We start from the raw sequence: 27,942 nt of genomic DNA, 5'->3' as shown, positions 1-27,942 counted from the left end.
ATTGACTTCCCAGCCCCCCTCGCAGTCTCACAACTCCCCCGATCGGCCTCGCACAGCTCCGCCTCCAATGCCTCACCCCACAGACGTTGTTGTTGTTGCGGTCGATGCAGCCAAGGACATCACCAAGCACGCCTTGGAATGGGCTCTCACCAATGTTGTGCAATCCGGGGATCGCATCACGCTTGTGGCTCTGCTTCAAGGTGTTCGGAACGGTAATGCGTGTGGTTCCTCTTAATCGACCTGGTTCTCGCGTCCGGGTAACAAGACTCTTGCCTTCTAACTCGATGCCCTCCCGACAGGAAGGAAGCTGTGGAGTCTGCCCAAGCTCGCTGGAGATTGCGCGTCGAAGAAAGGCGCAAAAAACGGCAGTCCACGAGAATTGGAAGAAGAAGTCACAGACTCTTGCTCTCACATGATGAAACATTTACACATGCTCTGTGATGCGAAGAAGGTGCTTTGCTTATGTGCTCCCTGAATCCGAGATTGCCGATTTCATCATCAAAGCGAGGCTTCGTTTGAGGATTGTGGTGTACTGGCTTGTCTACTGTTGTGCCTTCTTGCCAGGTGAAAGTGAGCGTCAAGGTCGTACCAGCTGCTGGGAGAGGGGCGACAGCTATGGAAGCTCAGAGAGTAGGCGCAACGTGGGTCGTTTTGGACAGGCAAGCGAACAAATCGCGGGTTCTCCCTCAATTTCTCAGGAATTGTAGGAAACTGAGAGATTTCCTGGTTTGCAGTCACCTCAAGAAAGAAGAAAAGTGCTGCCTGGAGCAGCTCCACTGCAACCTTGTGATCGTGAAGCGTTTCAATCCTAAAATAGTACGTCTCAACCTCAGAGGCTCTTCCAGAGGGTCCGATGAAACTCTGCAAAATGAAGCTGCCAACAATGGCAAGGCGACGTATCTAACCTCACAAGGAAGCACGTCTTCGAGCAGTCCCGAGGTGAGAACCCCTTTCACTGCAACGGAGCAGGGCACATCTTCTGCATCCAGCTCCGAACCTGCGACGTCCCCCCTAACGAATGCCGAGACTAGTGCTTTTCCCAATTTTGGACGACACTGTACAAATTCATCACTGCCCACGGAGGCCATTTCGGAGACAGACTCGGCATCGGACTTTGGTCTTGCTGACGCGCCTTCTGAGTCTAGTAGCGGTGAAGATGGCCCAGTTTGTAGGGCTGCCAACGTCAGTTTAGATCAAAGGTTGAAGAGAGCTGAGAAATATCTCAGGCCGTCTGACCTCATGTCAAAACGCTTGCTTGATTACAGTTTGAGTGGGGGTGAGCTTCTTCCAAAGTCTTGCTGGTTTCGTTTTCCGAAAAGAAATGCCAGTTTGTTTTTCTGGTATGTAACATTTGCGCTCTGGCTCTGCAATTTTTCTTTGCTTCGTTATCTGACAAAAGTTTAAACTCCATTAAAGCTGCGCAAAGAGAGAGCTACGCAGTGGACCCCTGGGAACCGACGGCAAGGACTAGGCCTAATTCTGCTAATGCCACACCCACATTGAAACCGAAGCAAGGGAGGTCTTCCAGTCCCGCTTCTCCTCTCGGTTCTTCCAAGCGATTTTCAAAAAATGCGACGTTATCTTTCAGTATGAGGGAAGGTGGTTCAGGCCGAAAAATTGGAACAAGCCCCCATCAAATGAACTCCCCTATCGTAAGATCAAAGAACAGTCCTGCTTCATTTCAGAAGCATCAGTTGTTAAGCTTGAAGTCTTCAATTCAGTCTCTTGATCCGAGCGATGAAAACTGGTCAAAGAGGTTGGTAACTACCAAGGACCTTTTAGATAAGTTCTTGCAATGGGACTGTGAATCAGGGGCTGAGCCTAATAAGGGTAAAAGGCCTAAGCAGAGCGAACTCGAGCGCACTTCTAGTGTCAGAAAAGCAATGTCATTATCAAGGCAGATGCCTCCAGGTCCGCCTCCCTTGTGTTCGATTTGTCAACACAAGGCGCCTGTTTTTGGCAAGCCTCCAAGGAGGTTTGCCTATGCAGAGTTGGAATTCGCTACTGGAGGTTTTTCTCAGGCTAATTTTCTGGCAGAGGGTGGTTTTGGGTCTGTCCATAGAGGCGTTCTACCTGATGGCCAAGCTGTAGCTGTAAAGCAGCATAAACTGGCCAGCTCTCAAGGTGATATAGAATTCTGCTCAGAGGTCGAGGTCTTGAGCTGTGCACAGCACCGCAATGTGGTAATGCTCATTGGGTACTGCATTGAAGACAAAAGACGGTTACTTGTTTATGAATTCATCTGCAATGGATCTCTAGATTCACACCTATATGGTATCATATCTTCCCAAGTTGCTGTATAGCTTATGATATTCGTGCGTGCAAATTGTGTGTCAAGCATTCTACTATTGACTTAAGCAATGCTTTTGGTGGACTCAAAGGCAGAGAGAAGGACTGCCTGGAATGGTCGGCGCGCCAGAAGATTGCAGTTGGTGCAGCTCGTGGTCTGAGATACCTGCATGAAGAGTGTCGTGTTGGCTGCATAGTACATCGTGACATGCGTCCAAACAACATCCTTCTCACACATGATTTTGAGCCCATGGTGAGCAATCTCATCTTTTATAGGAGCAGCTCGAGCTTTCTCATAATATTTTTCAGGATGGAATGGCAAGACCTGGCATGATATGAAGGTCATTACATTATTTTAATGGTAAATTTTCAATGCTTTGCCAAGGTTGTCTCTCACCTTACTCACATATCAACTCAGGTAGGAGACTTTGGTTTAGCAAGGTGGCAACCTGATGGTGACCTTGGAGTCCAAACTCGGGTCATTGGAACATTTGGGTAAGTGATCAATCATTTGGCTCATTACAGCAGCAAATGCCATCAAATTGCAATTCTGAATCTCTGGAATGGTTTGCATCTCCAGTTATTTGGCTCCTGAATATGCGCAAAGCGGACATATCACTGAGAAAGCTGATGTGTACTCGTTTGGGGTGGTCCTCTTGGAACTTGCCACTGGCCGCAAAGCCGTGGACATAAATCGTCCAAAGGGTCAACAATGCCTAACTGAATGGGTCAGTATTACTGTGACTGCATGCTGAATTTGAAAAAGCCTGTGGTGGTAGTGAATGCAATACATAAAGCCTTTTTTTGTCTCATGTTTGGGTCCAAATTACGTTCCTTTAAACTGACCTGATTAGCTCCTGCATGCAATGTGAGTAGGACTTTAATCTCCATCGAAAAGTGGCACGAGACATTAGTGCCCTATGATGGATGTGTAAAACAGTGAGTGTGCAGATTCATTAGAGATAGATAGGTTGACAGATAGATAGATAGATTGTATTATTGTCTGTTGGAGACCAAAATATGGTCTATGGGACCTGCTTATGAATACAAAAGCATGAAAAGTACGGTGCAATGGTGTTACCAATACTCGAGCTGTGTGCCTATACTGTAGATAGAAGTGCAGTCAGATATATAGTGTAGATCGGAGACCAAAGGGCTTGACCTAGCCTGAATTCAGGCTAGGAAGCTGATCCCGATGGATGAGCACCTGTGCAAAGAATTAAACTTGTGCTGCCAAGTGTTTTGGGTTATCGAGTATGGCTGACAGGTGATGAGATCCATGCAAGATGTGTTCATACTTCTGTCTGAAGTGCACATGTGCGGAACAAAAGAAGTGTCTACTTCTCCGTCTCTACCTCATTATGATCACAGAGGGAGGTGAGATTGGTGTCTCTGAGTGGACAGAAGGTAGAAGAAAGGAGAGGGCTAGATAAGAGGATGAAGGGACTGGCAGCCCAAAGTACCTTCACTCCTCCCTGTCCGTCCCTCAGGAACACCTCCTCTCTGATGTTAAAACACCCTTCAAAGTCACCCCTTGCTGGGAATCCAAACAGTCCACTCCTCGCACACTCTCCTCCTCCAAGACACGTCCGAACAGCACCCTGAACCTCCTCTCTGTATGCTGGTTAAACACTCCCTCCACTCCTCGGGTCTCTAGCCAACCATGGCTCTGATACCATGTAAGAAGTGCAGCGGATGTGGACAGAAAAGGAGAGAGAGAGAGAGAGAGAGAGAGAGAGAGAGAGAGAGCAAACCTCATACACACCACACCGAGAGGGAGAGAAAGAAACAAGAGAGAACTGCAAGTGAGATGGGAACTAAGGAGTGTGGGTGGGGCTATCCATAGCCCCTCACCCTCCTCCAATCGGCTGACCTATGAGGGCCGACTCACTGCCCTCCATGGTGACTCAGCTGCTAGGGGACCGACCCGCCTCTACCCTTTATAAGGGCTGCTCATAGCCTCACAAGGGGCTGACCCCCACCTAGGGCCGACTAGCAGGCCTCCAACTGAGCCGGCGGGCCTGCTCTCCTTTATGCCCTATTAGGGCTTCCCACACAGCCATAGAGCCTGACCTCCTGTCCCAACCAAGCCTTCCAGCAGTGCCTAGGTGGCCGACTAATAAGTCGGCTCACCTCCGCAGCACATAGGCTCTTGGGGGCTGGACTGCTGCATATATGCTGCCACAAGGTGGCCACAGAGGCAGGCGCCTCCATATGCAAATGGCATATTTACCGGCCTACAAGGGCCCCAGTAGGCATGATCTGCCCTATGCTACTCCACCCTCACGGTGGGCGGGCACACCCACAACAAGGCCCTCACTCTACCTAACCTACCCTCTCTGGGCGGGCACACCCACAAGCACTGGCCCTCTCTCACTACAGTGACATCAGTAGATGTTGACCTCCAACAAACCCTTCCTCTAAAGCCATGTTCATAAGCTTGGTAAGCATTTTCTTTGTTTTCTCACTGCCCCATGTTATCTCTGCTACTAGCCCATGTGTGTTTGGAGCCTTTCCATTAGCTAGCTTTTTGAAGTTGTTTTCCATGTCTTCCTTCCATTTGTTGCTTTGATAGTATATTTGTGATTGACATTTTCTTCCCCATCTCTCTCATAGAGGTTTTTGACAAATCGTATCAGGTCTTCCCATTGTGCCTTCTGCTCTTGGGGTTTGTCGCCATGTAGTTTTCTGAAAAAGCCTTCTAGGATTTTGTTTCAGCTCCTCAAAGCTCTCAAGCTACTTGCTTTTGAGATATATCATTTTTTTGTGCCTTACACCTATCTATATGTTCGAGCTTTGCCCTCCTGTGTTGGATTTGCTGTTTTCCAAGATCGATTTGCATCCTTGCAATCTTGGTCGTACCAAAATTACATGGCATCCTCGCACTTCTTCCCTTGCTTTTCGTGAAACATTTTTTGGCTGTTGACAGCAGCATATTTGTTATGCATTTGCTCATTTCTGGAAGACTGATAGAATAGCCCAGGAGCTCACACGGTGTGTGTGGGGTGTGGTGTGGAATCACAAACTTCTTAACTTAATGTGCATCACATAGATGTGCAAACTCATCAATAGACAATGAACCAGCCAGATATAGAAGCTACCAAAAACTTATATTTCCGTCCAAAACTATGGACACAACAAAAGAGAGAGATCCGAAGTCCCACCAGAGCGTGGTACTTTGATCTTACCACAAGGTATTTCTCCTATCTGCCGGCTGTCTCTAGACTCGAGCCCGCATGCTCCACCTCGAGCGTATGTAGACTCTCCGTCCAGATCACGACACCTTGCTGCCCTAGAAGATAGCCAAGGTCCAGCCCCTAGGGAGCTCAGTCTGCAGCACACTTTCAACTCTTCTTTACCTCCAAGATGAGGCCAAAGGGAATGCCTTCAGGCTGCTCCTGTCTGCTCCTCTTTCTGCTGAACTGTTGGATGATTAGTGAGGGCACAATGGCCCCTTTATATAGCCCCCAAGGGGCTGGAAAGAAAACTGACCAGGCAGCTTCATACTGGCCGACTAGTCTGCTGCTGGTCCAGCCCTTTAAGGGCTCTCAAACCGGGGCCCTTTGGCCCACACTTCTAGGGCTTTGGCCCTCCAATCAAGGCAAGGGCCCAGCCCTGTATAAGGCATATCACTGCCCACTAGCAGCCCCTTTGCTGCTCCACCTGGCCTCCATGTGGCCGACCCAATCTGCTGGTCTGCCCCGCCCTTCTGCACCATCTCCTCTGCCAGACAGCCCGCCATGCAGGCGCCTCCAGCCTGCTCATGCCGCCACCAGTCCTCTTTTGCAGGCCCATGGCCTGCCCTTTGCCTTCGCTTTTTGGCCTGCCATACTGCTCCTCTGACAGCCCACTCATCCTGCTTTGACAGCTGCCCACATGGCAGCCTGTGTGCTACCCATGTGGCAGCCCCAATATCCCCTGCTCTACCTCCCCCATGCTCTCCTCATATGGGGGTTTACAGATGGGGAGGTGACCTTTCCAACAATTTGCCCTTGTGCCATGCCGCCTCTATCTCCTTTTCATAAATATGCGCTTTTTGTAGTCCATTTTTAGTTTGGGATGTGCAATAATTTTGTGTTTCTTCACATCATTCTTTATCCCCATTATGCCTATGGACATTGCTCTATGGTCTGACTCAAGAGACTCATTCTCAATCTTGATGAAATCAATCATGTGCTTTGCATAATCAACTACACTTGACCCTTGAGCTGTCTTGCATGTGTACCCTCCCGTGTTTTGAAAATTTGTTGTGCCACTCATTGGGAGTATCGGTGTCTCTGTAACATATCATAGATTGTTGCATTGCCATCTGCAGTTCCTGTTCATGGAATGCACTAGTGGGCAACATGAAACAGCCTAGCACTTAGATACCGCAATTATAGAACCTCGGACAGGGTCTTGCTCACAGGGCCTATGAAAGTTTGGGTCCCGATCTTGGCATCTCCTAATCATATCTTCTTCTATAAACAAGAAGTCTGTGATCTCTTGATACCAAGGCTTGTGATCCATGGTAGGCCTCGAGTTTGGACTTGAGTCGGGTGACCTAGAGTCTAGACCTGAGCCAGGTAAACTCGTGCATGAAGAGTGCAGTACTGTGTTTTGAAAATTTGTTGTGCCACCCATTGGGAGTCTCAGTGTCTCTGAAACATATCATGGATTGTCTTATTGCCATCCTCAGTTTCTGTCCATGGAATGCACTAGTGGGTAACATGAAGCAGCCTTGCATTTATATACAGCAATGATAGTACCTCGGACAGGGTCTTGCTCATAGGGCCTATGAAAGTTCAGGTCCCGATCTCGGCATCTCCTAATCATATTTTCTTCTACAAATTAGAATTCTGTGATCTCTTGATAACAAGGCTTGTGGTCCACGGTCGGCCTCGAGTCTAGACTTGAGCTGGGTGACCTTGAGGCTGGACATCCATCTTGTGTGCTGTGGTTAGCCTCTGCATCGCCTATGGTCTATCTCTGGTTCTGTAGCTCCGCGTCGACTCTTCTTGCTGATCCACCCTATCCTCATTCGAGCGAATCTGCTCCAGCTCCACACCTGGCGGACATGGTTTCTTCACCCCGAGCTTCCTGTGAAGCTCGACTTCTACTGCCGACACTGCCTCCAGATCTCACAGGAGGGCTTCATCACACCTCCGGGTTACACACAGCTTCCTCTACCACATGCGCTCCGGATCTCCCTCGGTCAGTTTAGGGTTTCGTCACACCGATTACGGATTGAGAGCGGATGCGCAGAGGGTATCCCATGAGAGGGCCGCCTTTGCCCACTTTGCGACTTGCAGGAGATCGAGTCGGAGGAGCACTTTGCTTTCAGATGTCCTATCTATTATGCCATTCGAGGCCAGTACCACTGTCTCTTCCGCGACGGATTCGGCCCCCTCCCACACATGCTGCAGCTCCCGGATAGCGATGCCTAGCCGCTTTCTTACATGAGATGACTTGCCACTGAGATACCTCTCTCCGAGCACGACGACACGCGCAGCACACACAACGTGAGGACACCCAGCGGCCCATCACTGATTTCTTCCAGTCACAGGATACCTCTCCTCAGTCTAGCCGACGACGCGGACGTGAGCGAGAGCCAGAGCCACAACAGCTGCGCCAGCGGATAGACTCACACATCCGGGTCCATGACATCTCCTCTTTGCTCTCTGCCCGCCCCACCAGGGTTACCATTGCCCTCATCCACAGGGCCACCCGTCGCCCCCGACGATCGAGCTCGACTAGGCCCCGTGACGTCAGAGGCCAATCATCTATCGTAGGGTTTTTTCCGGCCTCCCATTTGACGGCCCCTCTATGATTGGTCTCTGACAATCACCACCTGCATATATATATTGTATCTCCCCCCTCTGCCCCATTTTTGGTGCCCCCCCCTTCTTTTTTGTATCATCTGGAGGTAGATACATATTTTTTGTATCAGGACTAGACACACCGTCCTTCATAACCTCTTTTTTGTAGAAACGGTTGGCTGGCCCGTTTTGAGACCGCCACCGTTATGCTCATTGTATCAGTTATCTTTAGTCTCATAGACCTTCACGGTCTCCCGAAGACTTTAATAAACTTTCTTTCTTTCTTCATCCCCTCCACTGTGTCTTGGGGCTGAATCAAATGCATAGAAGTCTGTGTGTGTGTGTGTGTGTGAGAGAGAGAGAGAGAGAGAGAGAGGGGGGGGGGGGGGCGTGTTTGGAAGGCCAAGGAGGCCTGTGAGACCAAATTGAACTTACATCACGCAAAAAGAACAATCAGAGTAGAGGATTTAGAGGAGTTTATTACACCCTCCAGAGCCCAATGTAGAAATTGAATCTGAAAAGCAGTATACTTCATCTATCAAGAGTTATTTCTGTCATGTGCCTTCCATAAGTAAATTGTAATCTAAGCTCCATGCAATTCCTACTTGATTGCCATTGCTTTATGTAGTCCTTGCTAGACTCCCATTGGGAGACTTGGTGCCATAATCACGAAGTGGGGGAGCTCTCTATAGAAAGCCATCTTGATGGCATGTGGTTGTGGTCTACCCATTTTTGATGAAGAAATACTTGCCATAGGTGGTTGTTGATGACTTGATAAATCTCCTACTGTGTCAGGTGCAATAAAGGAGGGTCCAGTGAAAATTGAGATGAAGACATACGATCAATAGACAGGCATGCAAATGGAACCATTTGGTGACCCATGCATACTAAGATTACTCATCCCCCTTGGCTGCAAGCTGCATAGACTATGAAAGAACCTTCGATGGTAGCCTCTATCTATCTGCCCATGTTTGTCAAGTCAATCCTTAGCTCGCTTAAGGTATGTAATGGTCTGAAATGAGGCGTCTATGTGTAGATGTCTCACTACAAACCCCGCAAGTATCATAGCGTTATGAGTGCACCTCATCCTCAGATCATGCAAGGGAGCATCCTGACCTCCTCTCGAATTCTGCCCACTGATCCTCTCTGGGTCTACCACCCAAAAGCTTTTGCATATAGGGCTGTTGGTCCAGACTCCGAATTCAGAGTAAAAAATGATTAATTTTGTAACAATACATTGGAAGTGTGCTTGGAAATACTGATGCTATAGGACAACCAGCCCTAGTGGATTTGGTGGCCCATGTGGCTTCCCTAGGACGATGTATGATTGCTGCCCATGTGGCAGCTGTTTGTGGCAGTGTCTCTCACTCCCCCTACATGCGCCTTGTGGCACAATCTAAATCAAACATCCTGTAAGTGTTAAGCCCCCGTTACACTCCTCATTCAAGGGCTCACAGGTGGGACATTGACCCTAGATTTGCAACATAGGTGGGCGGTGATCTGGTAAGCTGCCAATAGTCAAAAACTCGTAACTTCACCCAATGTGTAGTCCACCTCATGCACTAGTTTCAGAAACCCTGTAAACAAGCTGTGACTGACTAAACACTGTCTCAAGTGTCAGCTAGGCTATGGAAAGTCTAAGGCCATAGAATGCCCCTCACCATGAAGATGGTGGAATCATATTGTAGGTTATATAAAAGCTGACACTGCAGAAAGGTCCTAACCACATGGAAAGTGGTGGAGTCACCTTGTTGATGGGCGTATTCACAGCCCTGATGGAGGACTGTAGGACAACCAGCTTTGGTGGGTTCAGTGGCCCATGTGGCTGCCCCAAGAGGACGTATGATTGCTGCCCAATTGCTGCACATGTGGCCATCTCTCTCACTCCCCCTACATCTGCCCTTGTGGCACACTCTACACCCAACATCCTACAGATGTCAAGCCTCATTGCACTTCCTCATTCGAGGGCTCACAGGTGGCGGATTTACCCTAGATTTCCAACATAGGTGGGCAGTGATCTAGTAAGCTGCCAATAGTACAAAACTTCTAACTTCACCGAATGCGAAGTCCACCTCATGCACTAGATTCAAACATCCTATCACCAAGCTGTGGCTCACTGAGCCAGCCAGTTCATGGAGAAATCTAAGGCCACGGAATGCCTCTCACCATGAAGATGGTGGAATCGTATTTTTGGCTACAGGGAAGCCAAGACTGCGGGAAAGTCGTCACCGCATGGAAAGTGGTGGTCATGCTAATGAATAAGCCATATGGAAAATGGCATACTCGACAGCTAACTAGACTTGCAGCTAACTAGACAACTGTCAAAAATGAACTGATTAACATGAAACTCTCGTGTAGTCAATCAGCATGTCACAAAATAAAGTAACAAAAGATCCTCCATAAATATGAAATAAGTTTCCGTGTAATGATGAAGGTTTGTTATACAAAACTTAGTGCTGATTGAGAAAGAAAGAAGGAAAGAAAGAAAGTCTAATAATGCCCAACAGGTCTATGGGACAGCAATAACGTTCTAGCACATCTGCTTAGGGAGGGCACATGGCAGCTCCCAAGGAGCGCGAAAGCAACTCTAGCTATTTAGAGTACCTACATGATAGCTTGAAAAAACATAATCAGCCATACATGTGAGAGAGAAAGAAAGAAGAAAGATGTATTAAGGTCCGAGGGAGGCCTCATGGGCCTATAGGACAAAAGTGCGGAAACAAAGTAAACTCATACAAGCCACAGTGAGCTGGAGCGAAGGGCTCGCTAAGGCCCTCGCTGAGTACTAGAAAAAACATAAACTGAAATACTAATGTAGTACATCATATCAAGTTAGGCCATAAAAGCCAAATAGTGTGTAACATGAGTGGGGCATGTCAGGCGCTCAGGGCTAATGCTCCAAGAACAGATCTGGCTCCGTGATAGCTCTCTAGTGTGACACAAAGAGCTCACGTATCTGCATCTGTCGAGCTGTCTGGCGTTGTGGTGGGGGGCGTGGTCTCCTCGATCTCTGGATCCGCCGATGGGCTATGTCAAGTGTAATGCCACGTCTCTGTCGGTCGCCTCTGAGAAGAGGTGAGATAGGTCAAACCTCAATTGTGTGTGCTCTAGTCTCCTGTCGCATGTGAGATCCCTGTGACCCTCGTCCAGTAGTGGTGTCGTGTCAACTCCCTCTACTGACCCATCTATCTCTCATGTCAGCTAGCTCCTCCTCTACTCCCGAGTGCCCTGGAGCTGACTCAAATGCATAGAAGTCGGTGACTTGCCTATGCGCTCGGTCCACCTCAGTGTCCTGTGACGTGGTGGTCGCATCCTGCTGCTCTCTGATCTGTCGCAGTAGTGTCTCTCTGTGTCTCCGCATCTCCATCAAGCAGAGCCCAATACAGACCTGATCCTAGAAGTGGATTAGTCGTGAGTGGGCCAAACCCATGTCCCTCCTGAAAAAGGCAATGGTAGGGTCCTCGGATCTCGTAGTAGGCGGGACATATACAAAGAAAGTGCTCCTCGGTCTCGACCTGACCCATCGTACATATACAAAGAGAGAGAGAAATTTTATTAGAGTCTTCGGAAGACCGATGGGTCTATGAGAGTGAAAGAAAACCTGATACAAATCATAGTAAGGGTGGAGCTACTAAAACGAGCATCATCACCCGTGCTGAATCCTAAGTTTGATCATACATAATCAAATACATCTGGGTATGACAATGAAAACAAAAAAGACTGGAGCGGAACGGAATACTCCGTATGTCATGTCGCCCTGGCTGGTGCATAGCCGGTGATGGGACGCTAGCGTCCGTCAAGGGGTCCCGTGCATCTCGATCTCCTGGAGGAGGCTCGACGCAAGACCATAGCCACCGTGACTCCCGTGGGACGTATCCCAGATCTAAACAATGATGGGAGGTTCCCAGAGTGATTTGTGTGTCCCCTCGATGTCTCGTGTGTCGTGCTGCGATTGTTGGGTCGGGGTCTCTGTCACGTTTGTGGCTAGAGACTGGACGATCAATGTCACTCTATGAAAAGAACTATGTGATCCTGCTTTAAGAGGTGTCTGATGGTGTGGCTAAGCCCCGTCGCCTGAGTAAGTACTCTGTGTCGGACCCCCTTGTGAATGAAGGCCGCGAGGCATCTCTGTTTTGGGTAGGCGAGGAATCTGGAAAGGAGCCCAGAGCCGTCTCTGAAGAGACAGTGGTAGCAACCTCGGATCTCGTAGTACACTGGGCACCTGAAAATAAAATGCTCCTCCGACTCAACTTCCTGACAGTCGCACAATATGCATATGCAATGCTCCCTAGGGATCCCCTTTGCTCTGCTGCTCTCTATGCGGAGGTGGTGTGATGATACCCGAAATTGTCCGATGGAGATCCGTAGTGAGTGAGGCATATGAAGCTCAGTGTACCTTGGTGGTGTGATGAATCCCTCCTCCGTAATACGAAGATAGTAATCTTTGTAGAAACTCAGCTTCACTAGAAGCTCCCTCGGCTCTAACTAGGTCCTAAAGGTGTGTAGCTGCAGGAGATTCTCTCGAATGACCTGGTTTGTGTGTGGCTTAATTGGGATGGTGGGTGGGAGTACCGGAGGGGCATCTAAACTGTACTGAAAAGGACGTATCCTATCGATGTGAAACCCTAGTCTCACAAACCATCTGTGAGTCCGTGCATACCAGCATTGCTCGTCTCCCTCTACTGCCAACCTCATGGAGGAATCGAGAGCCAACCATGGCAACCTCTGTCTCCCTAATGTGCAGTCCCCATATGATCTAACCCGATGTAGATATATGATGGTGTGGAAGGCTTCATCTAGCTGGAGTGGAGAAGCACCAAACTCGGCCTAAATGATGTGATGTGGTACAGATGGTTTCCCTCGGATCATTTGTGAGAGCATGAGGATCTGCAGGCGCCCCACCTGTGTCCACTCTATCTCTGACATGTCAGGTCCCCAACAAGGGCTGCCATACATACCGGCTGGTTGGACCAAGGAGTTGAAGAGAAGAGCCTTGGTACTCATGACCTTGGTCTTGCCAAGGTTGATCTCCAAATCATGGGATAAACAAAAAGCCTGCAGTGCATCCAGGTGTCGCTAGAGCCCCTCGGGTGTGGACGACAAGAGTGCCACGTCATCTGCATAAAGAAGAATCCTGATGATGATCCCGGCAAGTGAACCGGTCCCTTCGGAAGCCCCCATGAAAGTCTCAAGCTCATCGATGTAGAGGCCAAACAGGGTTGGTGATAAGGAACAACCCTGTTTGACCCCTATGTAGAATCCCGTGGGATAGAATAGATGCATCTTGGAAGAGGAGTGAGAGCACAATATGAAACCAAAATTTTGTTCTCTATTATGGATTGTGAGAGAGGTGACTCTCTCTTATAGAAAGGGGGAGAAGATAGCACCTTCCCTACATAAGTGGCAATCAGCCCCTACATTAGTGGGAATCAGCCCCTACATCAGTAGGACTGGCCTAAATCCAAAGAACCTCCCATGTGGGGGCCTTTGGCTCACATCATCACTTAGGTCACACACTAGACACATCATAGCACTTGATGTGCCTTTACAACACACACAAACACACATGTGACTCCCCTAGATGCACACATGCACCATAGAGCAAGCCCTTGATCACACTTATCCCAACATACCCTCCCTCAAGGGTTTGCCTCTTGCAGGGTCAAGGATACATCTAGTCTCATAGATTCTCATGCCATCTCATGGTGGTCAAGGATAAATCTATGGCTAGGATCTCATGCTAGCAAGTGTTCCCAAGGGTGTGAGGTTCACAAAAATGGGATAGACAAAACACATATCACATGGCCTACATCATATGGTGACCAGAGGTGATTTACAAAAGACAAAACATATGATATTCTTTTTGGAGTACTACTCCAGGTAGAGAACCTCAAAATTTGACCAAGTGATGATAAACAAAAATTCAAAAGACAAAGTGCTTAAAAAGCATAGTCTTTATTTTCAAAGTTTGATTCTTCATTTGCTGATGGAGTTCTTCCTTCAGCCAGATTTGCTTTGTTGTTGAAGTAGTCCTTCTTCACAAGAAATGCTTGATTCTCTTTGAAGTTGTTCTTCATGGAATAATACATTCCCTTTTTCAATTGTAGCCAAAGGAGCAAGATATATTTGAAGCATTTTCCTTGTGCACCAAATAATGTGAGAAGATGATCCCAAGCTTCATGTGAAGTTTCAAAGCCATCAATGTGGTGAATGTATGAGCCACTTAATCCCAAAGCAATGATAGCAAGAGCCTTCTTGTTTTTGATCAACCAATTAGCTTCTTCTTTTGTAGACTTCTTTTTCTTTCCATTCACAACATACCATATCTCCTTTTTCATAAGCATAAACTTAGCTTTTGTTTGCCAAGTATGGAAACTAGTTCCATTAAACTTCTCTACTTGCTTGGGCTTAGTCATGTTTATAGTTCAAGTACTCATCAAAAGAGAATCACATAGTCATCATTCTAAGCGCAAAGTATAAGGACACTTATGAGCTCCATGATTGAGTTCTACTACTCAAGTTCAATCAAAGCAATGAAAGTTTGCAGTAAATAATGGAAGCCCCAAACTTATGGTGATTGCTTAACACCCTTTGACCAAAATATGCAGAATTCTGTCAACAGAGACCAGGGTAGATTGGAGGGTGCAATTTGCATAGCTCATAGCTCTATTCAAGGGGATTTTTATGCAAGAAGAAAGGCCTTATACCAGAGAAGGTCCTCCACCAAGGAAGCGCGCAATGTTGCGCCAGGTCGCCATAGCCGAGCTTGGTAAAGTCGACTGGTCTTTTGTCTGTTGCGCCTCCAAAACTTGACCAAACAGGCTCAGACTTCATCAGCAGCTTGCCTGTAGTGTCGCCCAACTTGAGCTCAGAGGAATTTGCAAATGGGTAACCACAGAGGCAGCATTACGCGATACATCGGCGAGTGAAGTTTGTGTCAGCATTGCGCGTACAGGACATATCTGTCTAATTGCTTGCAGCTGGAGGGTCGCCCACACAAGAGGAGTCTACACCTCAGATGATTTGAACAATGGTCGCGTATAATGGGAGAACTGAGCTCTCACAGATTTGGGAAAGAAAGAGGAAAATGGAGATGATGAGGAAGCTTTGAAAAACTAGTAGTTCATGCTAGAGAGAGCATCTAATGCTAGGCTAGGCTAGATCTAGAACCTAAAGCTCTAATACCAAGTGTAGAATCCCGTGGGATAGAATAGATGCATCTTGGAAGAGGAGTGAGAGCACAATACGAAACCAAAATGTTGTTCTCTATTATCGATTGTGAGAGAGGTGACTCTCTCTTATAGAAAGGGGGAGAAGATAGCACCTTCCCTACATAAGTGGCAATCAGCCCCTACATCAGTGGGAATCAGCCCCTACATCAGTGGGACTAGCCTAAATCAAAGGAACCTCCCATGTGGGGGCCTTTGGCTTACATCATCACTTAGGTCACACATTAGACACATATCATAGCACTTGATGTGCCTTTACAACACACACAAACACACATGTGACTCCCCTAGATGCACACATGCACCATAGAGCAAGCCCTTGATCACACTTATCCCAACACGCTATGGTACTCAAGATCTCATCTGTCCAATCTGCGGCCTATCCGAACTCGGCCTGAGACTCTCTCATAAAGTGCCATGACTGCCCAGATGATCTCCTGATCAAATCCCAGTGTCTGTAGGCGTGTGATGAGACGAGGTCGAGGTACTGTGTTAAAGGCTTCGCGGAAATCCACAAAGCAGCAATATACCCTCTCCTTCCGTGATCTGGCCTCCTCAATGACACTCCTAAGTGTGTATGTGATCCATAGTCCCATGGTCTCGCCTGAAACCGGCCTGATCCTCTGCTCTGAGCCCTCTCATCTCTCCGAACAAGCTGACCGACGCATCTAATACTGCTGCATAGATCTTGGACATCACATGTCCAATCATGATAGTCCTGTAGTTACTCAGGTCCATGGGATCCCTTGCCTTGTGGATGGGGGTGATGGTGTTGAGTGTCCAAGTGCGGGGGAAGCCAAGGCAAACATCGTCATTGAATAGCTTTGCTAGGATCGGGGCTAACGTATCGATCCCATATGCGATAAACTCAGTGCATAGCCCCTCGTGATCCTTAGCTCGGCCATTGTGCAGTTTCAATGTCGCGTCCTTGACTTCCCTCTGGTGAACAATGTGCAAGTGGTGGGGTGGGGTGTGTGTATGAGATCTGGAGTAGGCTGGTGTGGGACATCATAAAGATGGCGTGCATATGTGTGCCAAACTCTAGTGTCAGTGAGGGGTGATGGAGACCTACGCTCAAGGAATCTCCGCCAAAAATCCTTAGAGTTGCTGTTGTACAAGATGTTCAGAAGCTCCTCCTTATTTCAACGAAGAAATGCCTTCTTCTTCCGACGAGCGAGACATCGGTACTTGCGTACCGTGTCTGGTGTGTTTGGGAGGTGACATCTAGTTTCAAGTCGGAGTTGTCGGCGATAAGCCTTGCACTCCGCATCGTACCAATTGTTGCAGGGTATAGAACCAAGAGGTGGTGGTCTAGTGGACCGTGAGGTGTGGGGAAAGATTTGGAGGGCAGCCTCGTGGAGTGTGCGACTAATTAGGCCAGCACGGTCCTCTATGAGTGGTATGTGATCGATGTAGGTTAGGAGTTTGTTTAGGTGTCCAGAGTAGGTAGGGGAGAGGCTGTGATCAAAGTGTATGTCGTGGTAGGTGTTGTGCTTCCTATGTGGTGTGTGTGGTGTGGCTAAGCGTGGGGTGGCGATAGTGAAGAATAGGTATGTGTGATCAGCTCCTGGAGGGAGTGGTGCTACGTGAAGTCGGTGATACATGAGGTGAAGGCAAGGGATCCCATGATGTAATCTACTACACTAGTGCCCCCCCCCCCCCCCCCGTGTGGGAAGCAAGTAAAACCCACCTAAGGAGGGCCATAGGCCAAGCTCGTTGTAGATGATGAGATCATGCATCCTACCCAAATCAAGGAGCGCGTGTCCATATGGTGTAATAGGCCTGTGTCGGTCCGATGAGATCCTGGTCATACCTGCTTCGTCTAGGTCCATGTCTGGTAGCATTATAGAGTCGTCTCGGAAGTCCAGGAGTGGTGCTTGGCACGTGCTCGTCCTGGCGTTGAATTCCCCACCAAGGAGAACTTCCCCGCGGGCTGAAAGGTCTGGGTGGCTGACTGAGAGGTAGAGGGGATACGAGGGAAAAGTACTGTGGAGTCGTGGCTAGTTGGGTTAGTGGTGGGGCTATTGGCGAGGAGACCTATGATGATGATGCAGGAGAGGGGGAGGAGAGAGGTGGCATAGATGATGAGGCGGATGATGGTGGTGAAGTAGTGGTGATAACCATAGAGATTGAGGATGTGGTGAGCGGCATGGGCTTCGGGTGGGCTCCTTTCTTCTGGGCCGTGGTGCTATCCACTGTCAAACCGCTCCGGTTGCTGCGTTTGTTGAAGTCCTCCAGGCTGAGTTGCTTTTGTGTTTTCCCCTTGTCACCGTTCCCCTTCCCCATCTCGTTGCGTATGTAAATTTGCACCGAAGGGTCTCCGGTCTAGTCCCCTGTCCTCATCCCCCTTTGCATTCATTATGGGGGAGGCAGCAGCGGGCAAAGGAGGGGTTGCAGCAGGGCGGAGGGGGGAAAACAAGAGCAGCTTGGGAGGGGCAGCGAGAGTGCCGGAGGGGCAGGGCGGAGGGGAGCGGGTGCAGGGCGAAGAGGCAAGGCGGAGAGGCGAGGGGCAGGGCGGAGTGAAGAGGCTACGGGAGAGGCTAGTGGGAGAGGCTAGTGGGAGGGAGCGGAGAGGCTAGCGGGCAGGGCGGAGGGGTAGAGCGAGAGGGCGGAGAGGCTAGCGGGAGGGAGCAAAGAGGCTAGCGGGTAGGGCGGATAGGCTAGTGAGGGGGCGGAGGGGCTAGTGGGAGAGGGCAGAGGGGCTAGTGGGAGAGGGCGGAGAGGCTGGCGAGCGAGAGCGAGAGCGAGAGAGAGAGAGAGAGAGAGAGAGAGAGAGAGAATATTATAAGTCTTTGAAAGACCGAAGGGTCTATGAGACTAAAAGAACCTAATACAATGAGTTGAAAGGTGGAGCCTCTAAGCGGACATCAACACCCAAGATGAATACAACATAGCCATAATCATAAAAACACCAATACACATAAAGATCTTTGAGCCCATGGAGAAGATGGAAGCTATGATGTCGGAGCACAGTGGTGATCATTTGAAAGCTGGCGGAAGGGTCAAGCCTAAGAGGGAGCTGCCAATTTATGAGATTGCAGCAGCATAAAGCGTGTGATAGAGCGCTAGTGACGGTTTGTACGTGTGCTCCGTTGTGGTATCCTAGCTATGGCCCTGCATCAGACAAGTGCCACTGTCACCCCCATCAGCCATGCTTTTGTTTTGGCGAGCATGGAGAGAAGGCCCACCAGTCTGATCTGTGCCTCAACCCATTGATGAGTCTTTCGTGTGTAGCGGCTGTCTCCTTGGGGCTTGTTGGTTTGTGCTGTCTGACTGGGAAAACTCAGTGATCATGCTGAGAGAGAGAGAGAGAGAGAGAGAGAGAGAGAGAGATGTATTCACGCCTGCAGGAGCCCTCGCAGGGCTATGAGACAAAGTGCAAAACCAAAAGATACCTCATACAAGCCACTAAGGGTTGAAGCAAAGGGCTCATGAAGGCCCTTGCTGAAAGCTAAAGTGCTAAGCTAGTGAACAAAAGAGTAGAGTAGCAAAATAGCAAAATATCAGAAGAGTATTAGGTGCTCAGATCTAACGCTCCTAGTACATGCCTAGGTTCCATATATCCAGGTAACTTGGTGGCACTCTGATGAGATGTGAGGAGCTCTAGTATCTGTGTTTGTCGCTCAACGATGTGGTGGAGGGTGTGGTCTCCTCATCTGTGGACCCGGTGGGCTATGTCAAGGGTGACGCCTCGTCTCTGGCGATTACCTCTGAGGAGGGCTGAAATAGACCGAACCTCGATGGTGCGTGCTTTGGTCCCTTGTGTCGCATGTGGAGTGCGTGTCTCGCATTCGACAGCATCATGGTGGAGACTCCCACTACTAATCCTGATGCTCTCATCTCATCAGGCTCCTCTCCCTCGGTCTCATCGGCAACTGACTTAGATGCAAGTGTGCGCTGTGTCGATCTCGGTAACCTGTGGCATCAATCCCTGCTGCTCTCTGGTCTGTCGCATCAATATCTCTCTCAGTTGTCGCATCTCAATCAGATAGAGCCCAACACAAACGTGATCGGGAAAATGGATCAGCCGTGTAAGTGGGCCAAAGCCATGTCCCTCCTGAAAGAGGCAGTGATATCGCCCTCCGATGTCATAGTAGAATGGACAGACACATAGAAATTGCTACTTTGTCTCGATCTCCTCCATCCAGCATAGTCTACAGATTCTCTGCTCTTTGGGTATGCTTGCAGCTCTCCCTGTCTCGATCCTCATCTGATGTGACGAGACTCGCGCAACTGACTGATGGCGATCCTCAATGCATGTGAGACTCTCTTATCCTCCAGGTATTGAGGTTTGATGATGAGACCATGCTCCAAGACCCTCAGGAAGTGCCCATGGGATCATCTCGCCGTGACTTCCAAACCATGTGGATACCCGTGCGTACCATGCTGTATCAACACCGCTCTGTGCTAGTCTCTTGGACGACTCCAATGCTAGCCTCGGTAATCTCCATTGTGGTAAGGCCCAGACTTTGTGGAGAAATGTCATTGTTTGAAAGATGGCACCAACCTGGAGAGGGGTCATGGCGAACTTTGCCTGTATAATCTGATGGGGGATTGAGGGCTTGCTCCAAATCATCCTGGATCCCAGAATTACCTGCTCACCAGCATGTCAAAAAGACAACCCTTCGTCAGAGGGTCCTAGAAGAGTGCCTAGAGTACCTCGTCCTCGTGTGAGTCTTGCCGTACCTGCATGGATCATTGTGAAACCTGGTCCGGTGAACACTACCCCCAAATATGTGTAAGACTGCACTATCTCCACTGGCTCATCTCGGTATGTGAAGCTATGGCAACGGGACACTGCTCACGAGGTGTTCAAGATCATAACCTTAGGTTAACTGTCAAGTCTCTCTCTTTGCAAAACATCTCCAGAGCCTCTAGATGTTTCTGCAATCCCTCTGCTAAGGATGATATGAGGACTATATCATCCACGTACAACAGTATCCGCACCATCAGGTCAGCCAGAAATGAACCCTCTCCACCTAGGTGGTCTACAAAGGAAGTAATCTAATCGATATACAGCCTGAAGACAGTCGGTGAGAGGGGGCAGCCTTGTTTCACTCCGATAGTGCTCTCAACCTAGTCTAATAGACCTCTTGAGGCACGTACCCTCCCTTTGATGGACTCATGACACCCCAGATCATGATCTCTGGGAGCTGCAACTCTAGAGAGAGAGAGAGAGAGAGAGAGAGAGAGAGAGAGAGATGTCCTCGAGAGGCCTCATCTGCCTATGGGACAAATTACAACAAATAGAAAGAGACTCATACAAGCCGCATGGAGTTGAAGCAAAGGGTGCACTAAGGCCCTTGTTGAGTGATATGCTAAGCTAAGCTATATATCTAAAAAATGAGAAGCTGAGACTTAGTAGCCAAAACCCGCCACTGTGGTAGCTCTCCAGTGCGCTACAAAGATATCTCAGATCTGCGTCTGGCAGGCTGTCTCCCGCTGTTGCGGAGGGCATAGTCTCCTCGATCTTTGTATTCGAAGAGCTATGCAAAGAGTGACTCCTCGTCTTGGGCGATCTCCTCTGAGGAACGCAGATGGGTCAAACCTCAATCGTGCGCGCTTTGGTCGCTCTCCATGGCATGTGTGGACTTTGTATCCCTTGCTTGATGGTACCATGTCGTCTCTCACCGCTGATCCATGCTACTCACATGTCTACTAACACCTCCTCCACTCCACTATGTTTCAGGGTCGACTCAAATGCATAAAAGACCGTGACATGTCGCTGTGACTGATCTACCTGCCGTCATGTGGTGTTGTCAATGTCTTTTGTGTCTGATTTGTCGTAGTAGCGTCTCTGTGACATCGCATCTCGATCAGGTAGAGCCCAATGCAGATCCGATCATGGAAGTGGATTAGTCAGGAGAGTGGACCAAAGCCATGCCCCTTCTGAAAGAGGCAATGATATCGGAAATGCTCCTCCGTCTCAACTGTCTCCAGTGTACATAACCTACAAATGAGCTGCTCTCTAGGTATGCCTACAGCTCGATCCCTAGCTGTTGATGTGACGAGACCCGCATCTGTCTAATGGAATTCCTGAGTGCATGTGAGACTCCTCTATCCTCAAGGTACTGGGGTTCTTTGACACTTTCAGGAAGTGATCAGCTAGAATTGGATCTTGGTGGGAACTCCTAGTCCCTTGCCCACATCCTGGATGTATAGAGTTGGTGGAGATCTTATAAGAAACCAGAAGCAAAAACACGAAGGAGAGAGAGGGAGGGAGAAGAATACGAAGAGACACGCAGATGGGGCAACCAAAAGCTTAATGGAGGGTGTCCAAATACAAAGGTTAGGAGCCTTTAAATAGGCTAGTCAGCCCATGCACAGAAAGGACCGACCCTCTACCCAAGAGACTAATCCCGTACTACACCCAATTGCCCCATCCCCCCCCTCGCAAGCGCACAGCCTACTCACACACCCTGGGCGGGCACACCCACAATAAGGCCCTCTCTAGATGCACACATGAGATGCCCTATTCTAACACCCTCTCTGCAGGTCAGGTGTGCAGAAAAATCCGTAGAAGAATGCTGATGAAGATGCAACCATGGACAGTCCAGCATCGCGAATACTGGATACACCTCGGAAAGAGCACCTGTCTGCAGACTGCCTTGCATCTCGGAATACACTGTCACCACAAATAGAGGAGGATCTGCTTGCCCACTCCAGCTTCCCTGATGTGGAACCTTGAGCTATGTACACAACATGCTCTATATCGTTCCCTATCAGTCGACATGAACACATCATGCCTCGAATGATGAACTCGGAACACATCCCGTCCATATCCACTTCCGTACCATGCAATGACCTCGGAACTCATCCTATTCAAAAGCTGGTATCGCGCCAGAGTAATTTCAACACGAGCTACTGCTAGCCCATTCTCCCGTCCACAAGCCCTCTCTGGCCATGACAAGTGGGGGGAAACTCACTGCTCAAAAAAGTTCTGGGACATGACAATCCTGAGCAAGGTCTCACCCTGTGCCTTTGTCGATGAAGTCGGTTCACTCTTTTTAGATTTGCCCTTGTCCTTAGACCAACAATCGTTTGCCCGATGACCTTTCTTCCCGCATTCAAAGCACTTGCCCCGGAATTTCCTCTTCTCTATCGACATTGCGAGTGCCTGCTCATGACCTTGAGACCCCTTCAGCTTACCCTGGGACACAAGGACAGTTTCCTCCTCCATGAGAAGAGAGCAGAGATCTTTGAAATCCAACTGATGGCTCGTGACCTGGCACCGCAAGGATCGAGCAACCATGTCATACTGCTCTGGAAGCTTCGTGAGGATAAGTGCAGCCAACTGTCCAGATGACAAAGCAGCACCCATTGCCGCTAGCTGATCATGAATGATCTTCACCTTGACCAAAAACTGCTGCATCGAGCCACTCTTGGAGAAATCAATATTGTAAAGCTGACCTTGCAATGTGATAGCTCGCATAGATGAATTTCGTTCATAGAGATCAGCCAACTTGGACCATACTGTGGCGGCACTATCCAATGTTTGCACCACCGGAGAGACCTCCTTCGAAATAGTCCGCACCAGTGCCGAGTGTGCCTTGAGTCGCGGCTTTCCCAATCCTCCAATTCCTCAAGAAACTCGTCCTCCTGAACCTTGGTCCACCGTTTTGGATTCTCGGGTTGTGCCGGCTTCTTCTCATGGCCTTGAACGAGGTTCCACAGACCCTTGTGGATGAACCAAACTCGCATGTTCAGCTTCCAATGCGCGTAGTTCGTGCCATCGAGCTTGTCTTCCTTGCTGGTACACCGGGGAGCCATCGAATTCGAGAGCACCAAAGTCGTTTACAACGTCCTTCCCGAACTGCCGTTGCTATCCACGGAGCAGCAGTCGTCCTGCCTTAGCAACCTCTTGCCAATCTTGCAGGATAAAAGCCACAGTGCTACTCTTCAGCTTCTCCAACTCGTGGCCTACTGCCAAATCAGCTCTGTCTGTTGGGTCAACTTGCTAACGAGCAGCTCTTTCGTGCTTTTGTCTTTGTACCGCCAAACTATTGTTGGCTGCTCCAAGCATGCCGCTAACCAACCTATCTCCCATTGAGAAATGATGGAGACCTGTTGCACTTGTTGAAGGTATGCTTGATGTTACACAGGCCACTTGCCATTGTCTAAGAAGATGCCGACAAGCTAGCCTAGTCACGCACAGCCCAAATTTGCTGACGCTTTCGCTTGCCTTATCAGCCTCGTGCCCTGCGATTCCACAACCCGCCGATTTTGCAAGAGATAATTGCTTCAAATCCTTGGCACTCTTCAAGCCAATGAAATTATCTTCACCATTATGAACGTTGCCTTTGTCGACATCACGTCTCGATGGATTGCTCACGTTGAGCCACCCTCAGAGCGTTACCATGTCAAACTGCCCAAGAGCTACGTCAAACTACTCACATTTATATCAAAATGAGTGGTATCATGGCGAACTCTTCCTGTGCTATCTGAGGTGGAACTAAGGGCTTGCTTTGAATCATCCTAGAACCCATAATCACCTGTAGTCGCTCAAATCTCTTCCGCTCTGTCGCTGAGAGCTCGCTCCCCAAGGAAGTTGATGCACACACGGCAGTCGGCCTCACTAGGGTGTCAAAAAGCCAGCCCTTCGTCGGCTAGTCTTGGAAGTGCGCCTAAAAGCATTGCCTCTCTAGGAAGGCCAAAGCTCCTTGTCCTTGCGTGAGTCATGCTCTAGCCGCATGTACCATTCCTATAAATTGGGCTTGTGAAGATTGCCCCAAGTATGTGTAGGACTACACTATCTCTACTGGCTCACCTCGGTAAGTGAATCTATGTCAGTGTAGTACAACACGTGAGGTGTTGAAGATCATAACCTTGGTCTTTTGAAGGTTGACTGTCAAGTCCCTCTCCATGCAAAACACCTCTTGTGTCTCCAAATGTGTCTGTAGTCCTTCTACCGAAGACAATTTAAGGACTATGTCGTGCGCATATAGCAATATCTGTATCATCAAGTCGGCCAGTAGTGACCTCTCGCCCCCTAGGCGGCCAATGAAAGCCAATGAAAGATGTGATCTCGTCAATTAGAGACCAAAGAGGGTCGATGAAAGAGGGCATCCCTGCTTCACTCTTATGGTGCTCTCAACCCAGTTTGATAGATCCGTGGGGACCTGAACGCTCCCTTTGACGGACTTGTATAGGCTCATCACTCCCCAGATTAGAATCTCTGGAATCTGCATCTCTTGTAGCTTCTTGATCATGCGGGAGCGTGGGAGAGTGTTGAAGGCCTTCTGGAAGTCTACAAAGCAGGCATAGACTTTTTGGCGCCTCGATTTCGCCTCCTCAATGATGGCCCTCAGAGGGAAGATGTGATTAAGGGTGGAGTGCTGTCGTTGAAAACCTGCCTGTCCTAGAACCCGCTGCCCATGTGCCTCTATGTGACTGCTGATCTCCCTCCCTAGTGCCGACCCATAGATCTTGTCCAGAGTGTGACCAATCATGAGTGTGGTAATTCCCAGAGTTCATGGGATCTCTTGCTTTGTGTATGGGCACAATGGTGGTAGTGCTCCAACTGGATGGGGACCTGTGGCAAACAGCGTGGTTGAACATCTCTACGAGAATCGGAGCTAGAACCTTCTGCCCATGTGCAAAATGCTCAGTCCATAGTCCCTCTTGATCTTAAGCTCTCCGGTTATGGAGCCGGCGGAGGGTGCTCTGTACATTTTGTGTAATGAACAAATGACATGTGGTAGGCCTGGGCATGGAAGACATATCAGGTGGTATCTGCATAGGGACATCATAGAGCAAACTCGCATAAGTGTGCCAACCCCTAGATCCGTGATGGGTATAGGCAGCTCTCCCTCAGATAGAAGTCCCTATCCAATGGTAGGGTCCCCCCCTTGAAAAGATCAGATCACTTCATCCTGTGGGTGAGGAAAGCTCGCCTCTTACGACGTGTCAGTCGTGCAATCGGCTGCGCCTCCTGTGTCGTGAAATGGCCCAAGGCTTTCGTGTAAGGTGAGATCTCATCTCTCTGCACTCGTCATCATGGATTTTAAGGTATCGTTCCAACTGGGGCGGCACGTGCTGCAGATTGGGTCATGGGGAAGGATCTAGCTGCCATGTCCTGTACGACTGAGACAAGGGTGTTCGAAGCATGGGTGCACGATCTCAGAGTAGATCCAGGAGCTCCTGAGCTGATGACTCACAGAGACTGGATAGATTAAAGTGGACCTGGACATGGTTGGGTTTGGGGGGAGGGGGCTCTCCATGGCTGGCATGGTAACTGAGATGCTAAAGCTAGGTATGAGTGGTCATCGCTGAACGGGGGGGGGGCACAATGACATCATGTATCCGTGATGCAAAGGCCAGGGGACCCATAAGATAGTCCATTGTACTGGTCCCACCACCATGTGGGAAGCAAGTGAGCCCGCTAGAAGACGACAATCTCTGGAGACTATTATATGTGATCAAGTCGTGGACAGCTCCCAGATCAAGTAGATGGCGCCCATATCCTGTCACGTGTGGTGCATCTGCCGAGTGTCTCTCTATCCTGAGCTCTGTTAGGCCCAAACCCGGAACTATGAGAGTCATTATCAAAGTCCAGCAAGCCCACCTGCCTATCGCCTGTGCGTGCATTGAAGTCGCCACGAAGAAGGATCTCTCTCTAGCTGGAGACTCCATGATGTCATCATATATCATCTCATATAGACTGTCCATTCGTGACGACCTCATGTGCATAGGATGATGTATTTGGGGGAAAGTAGAATATTACAATGTAGATCAGGCGTGCCGTAGCCAGACTCGTATCCACATATGTAGTGCATGCTCCTCCCTCCGCTGGCCTTAGGTGTGATATGAAGAGAACAGCTACATCACCAAAACCGTATATTCCACTGTCTCTGCTCATCTCTTTCCTATGAGCTGACTCCCAGGTGTACCCCTTCACTATAAGCAGCCCTCTCTCTGGGCTCATGCGTCTCGGTGTAAAAGATCATGTCTCTATCAGTATAGGTCTCCAAGAAACCTCCCGGATCTGACCAAAGGGTACCATTACAATTCCACACTGCCATTTTCAGTCCACTTTGTGTACTCATCCCCGTCTTCCTTCTCTTCTACTCTGTCCCAAATGATCACATTACCATCCCTATAGGCAGCCCATTTCCCTGCTTCCCTTGCTGCCATCACACGCACCATTCCCTCTGGTGCTCTTGCTATAGGAGAGTAAGGTCGTTGTCCAAGTAAATTCCGGAGCCTTTCAAAGTCGCCCTCATGATCATGAGGGTCTTCCTGTCCATAGTTGTCCAGAGTTTCATTACTAGTGGCCTTGTTTATAACTAGTCCTTTGCAGAGTGTCTCCCACTGTTAGACCTCGAACCAAAACATCTAAAGCCTTGCTGTTCCTCCTTTTGTCCTCCAAATCATCTGAAATAATTGCGAGAGAGAGAGAGGGAGAGAGTACTCAAATGAGAATATTGCAGGCACGTCCTCTGCTCCGTGACCACTTGACTGAAGATTTAATCGATCCTCTCTTGGATGGCTGCTATTCGGATTATGAGATGTACTGCATGCTGCATGCAGCCTCTCTGTGCATTCGGAGAGATCCACATGTAAGGCCAAAGATGTCTCAGGTAAGCCACTGGATTTCTTTCTTGAAATTAGCTTAGCCTGCTTGCTAGAAGCTAGTCAACATATTAATCCAAGAGAAAACGAATTCTGTGTTTTCGTCCAAATTTGTGATGTTTGTTTGTCTTCAAATGTTACTCTGCAGTCTTTAGCTGATATGGTTTATTTACCCAATGAATGAAGGTCCTTCGCATATTGGAAGGTGATGTTGTGATTGACACAAGTGATTCCTCAACACCATGTTATGGCAACAGCTTGGTCCATGGTACAGCTGTTCACGGTAGTCTCAGTAGTCGCATATCCAGTGAATATGTAGTTAATCGTCTAGCAACTCTTAGCCCTCCTTTGATAACCGGTTTGTCAGGTGCTGAATCACTGGTTAGTCATGCTGGGAAACTTGCAATTAGCAGGGAATCCCTTGCAAGTCACAGCAATAAGTTATCCTATGAGGCCCTAAAATCCAGCTACAAGGGCCATGGAAATGCTCGAAGACTCCTATGAAGACGTGATTTGACACAGGACCATTTTCTAAAGCATGTCCAAATTTGTATCGAGTTTTTATTGTAATATACAGTACCTCCTAGCTAGGAAAGTTATCATGTAGGTGATGAAGGGGCACTGAAGGTAGTTGTAAAATTGGCTGTCAGAGGCTCTTGGAGTATCGCTTGTACACTAGGACTAATAATTTGCTATGCTTGTCCAAGCAATGGAATGGTCTATAGCTCCCATTCATTATTATACACTGGTTCACGTCTTGAGATACGTAATTCATAATTGCTGAGAAGGCAGCATGGAAAGCTGTTTCTTCTCCTGATTGTAATATGGAAAAAACCTCAAAGGGGATTTAATCTATGCCCATAGGTCCATTTGTCTCATACAGCTGTATTGGTGGCTTTCAGAAATAAGCCACTACATGTTTGTGCCAAGGCCTGAACTTTGCTGTGTGAAAATTGAGTTGTGATGGCAGAAATGTCTCGCCAGCACTGAAAGGGATACTCCTTCAAGATCACAGGGTACACAGAGGCTGGAAGCATTAAAAGAGTTTTGAGGTA

At 48.8% G+C, this 27,942-nt stretch overlaps 1 protein-coding gene across 4 annotated transcripts; it reads left to right on the top strand.

Moving 5' to 3' along the window:
• Positions 1-27,914, top strand: LOC147886766 (inactive protein kinase SELMODRAFT_444075-like). 4 transcript variants are annotated; one of them, XM_087395454.1, is made up of 10 exons: positions 1-212; positions 300-451; positions 565-659; positions 735-1,276; positions 1,417-2,274; positions 2,382-2,542; positions 2,708-2,784; positions 2,870-3,017; positions 26,746-26,895; positions 27,074-27,914. In XM_087395454.1, the coding sequence occupies exons 1-10, from the start codon at positions 68-70 to the stop codon at positions 27,389-27,391; spliced, it is 2,646 nt and encodes an 881-aa protein (XP_087251580.1). In that variant the 5' UTR covers positions 1-67; the 3' UTR covers positions 27,392-27,914. The 4 variants fall into 4 exon arrangements, with proteins under 4 accessions (XP_087251580.1, XP_087251579.1, XP_087251578.1 ...); XM_087395453.1 differs by having other exon boundaries at positions 2,675-2,784; XM_087395452.1 differs by having other exon boundaries at positions 565-1,276.
• The last annotated feature ends 28 nt before the right edge of the window (positions 27,915-27,942 follow it).

Source organism: Dipteris shenzhenensis, chromosome 24, assembly GCF_047967505.1.
Source record: "Dipteris shenzhenensis isolate YYH24624 ecotype China chromosome 24, Dip_SZ_1.0, whole genome shotgun sequence".
Classification (NCBI taxonomy): Eukaryota; Viridiplantae; Streptophyta; class Polypodiopsida; order Gleicheniales; family Dipteridaceae; genus Dipteris; species Dipteris shenzhenensis.
This window is presented reverse-complemented; position numbering and strand designations above follow the sequence as displayed.

What these genes read in the sequence shown, in the direction of transcription:
- LOC147886766 (XM_087395451.1), top strand. Translation starts at nt 68, where the DNA reads ATGCCTCACCCCACAGACGTTGTTGTTGTTGCGGTCGATGCAGCCAAG. An exon ending in GCTTCAAGGTGTTCGGAACG is followed by an intron (nt 213 to 299) that starts GTAATGCGTGTG and finishes CCCTCCCGACAG; the next exon opens with GAAGGAAGCTGTGGAGTCTG. An exon ending in CACATGATTTTGAGCCCATG is followed by an intron (nt 2,543 to 2,674) that starts GTGAGCAATCTC and finishes TGCTTTGCCAAG; the next exon opens with GTTGTCTCTCACCTTACTCA.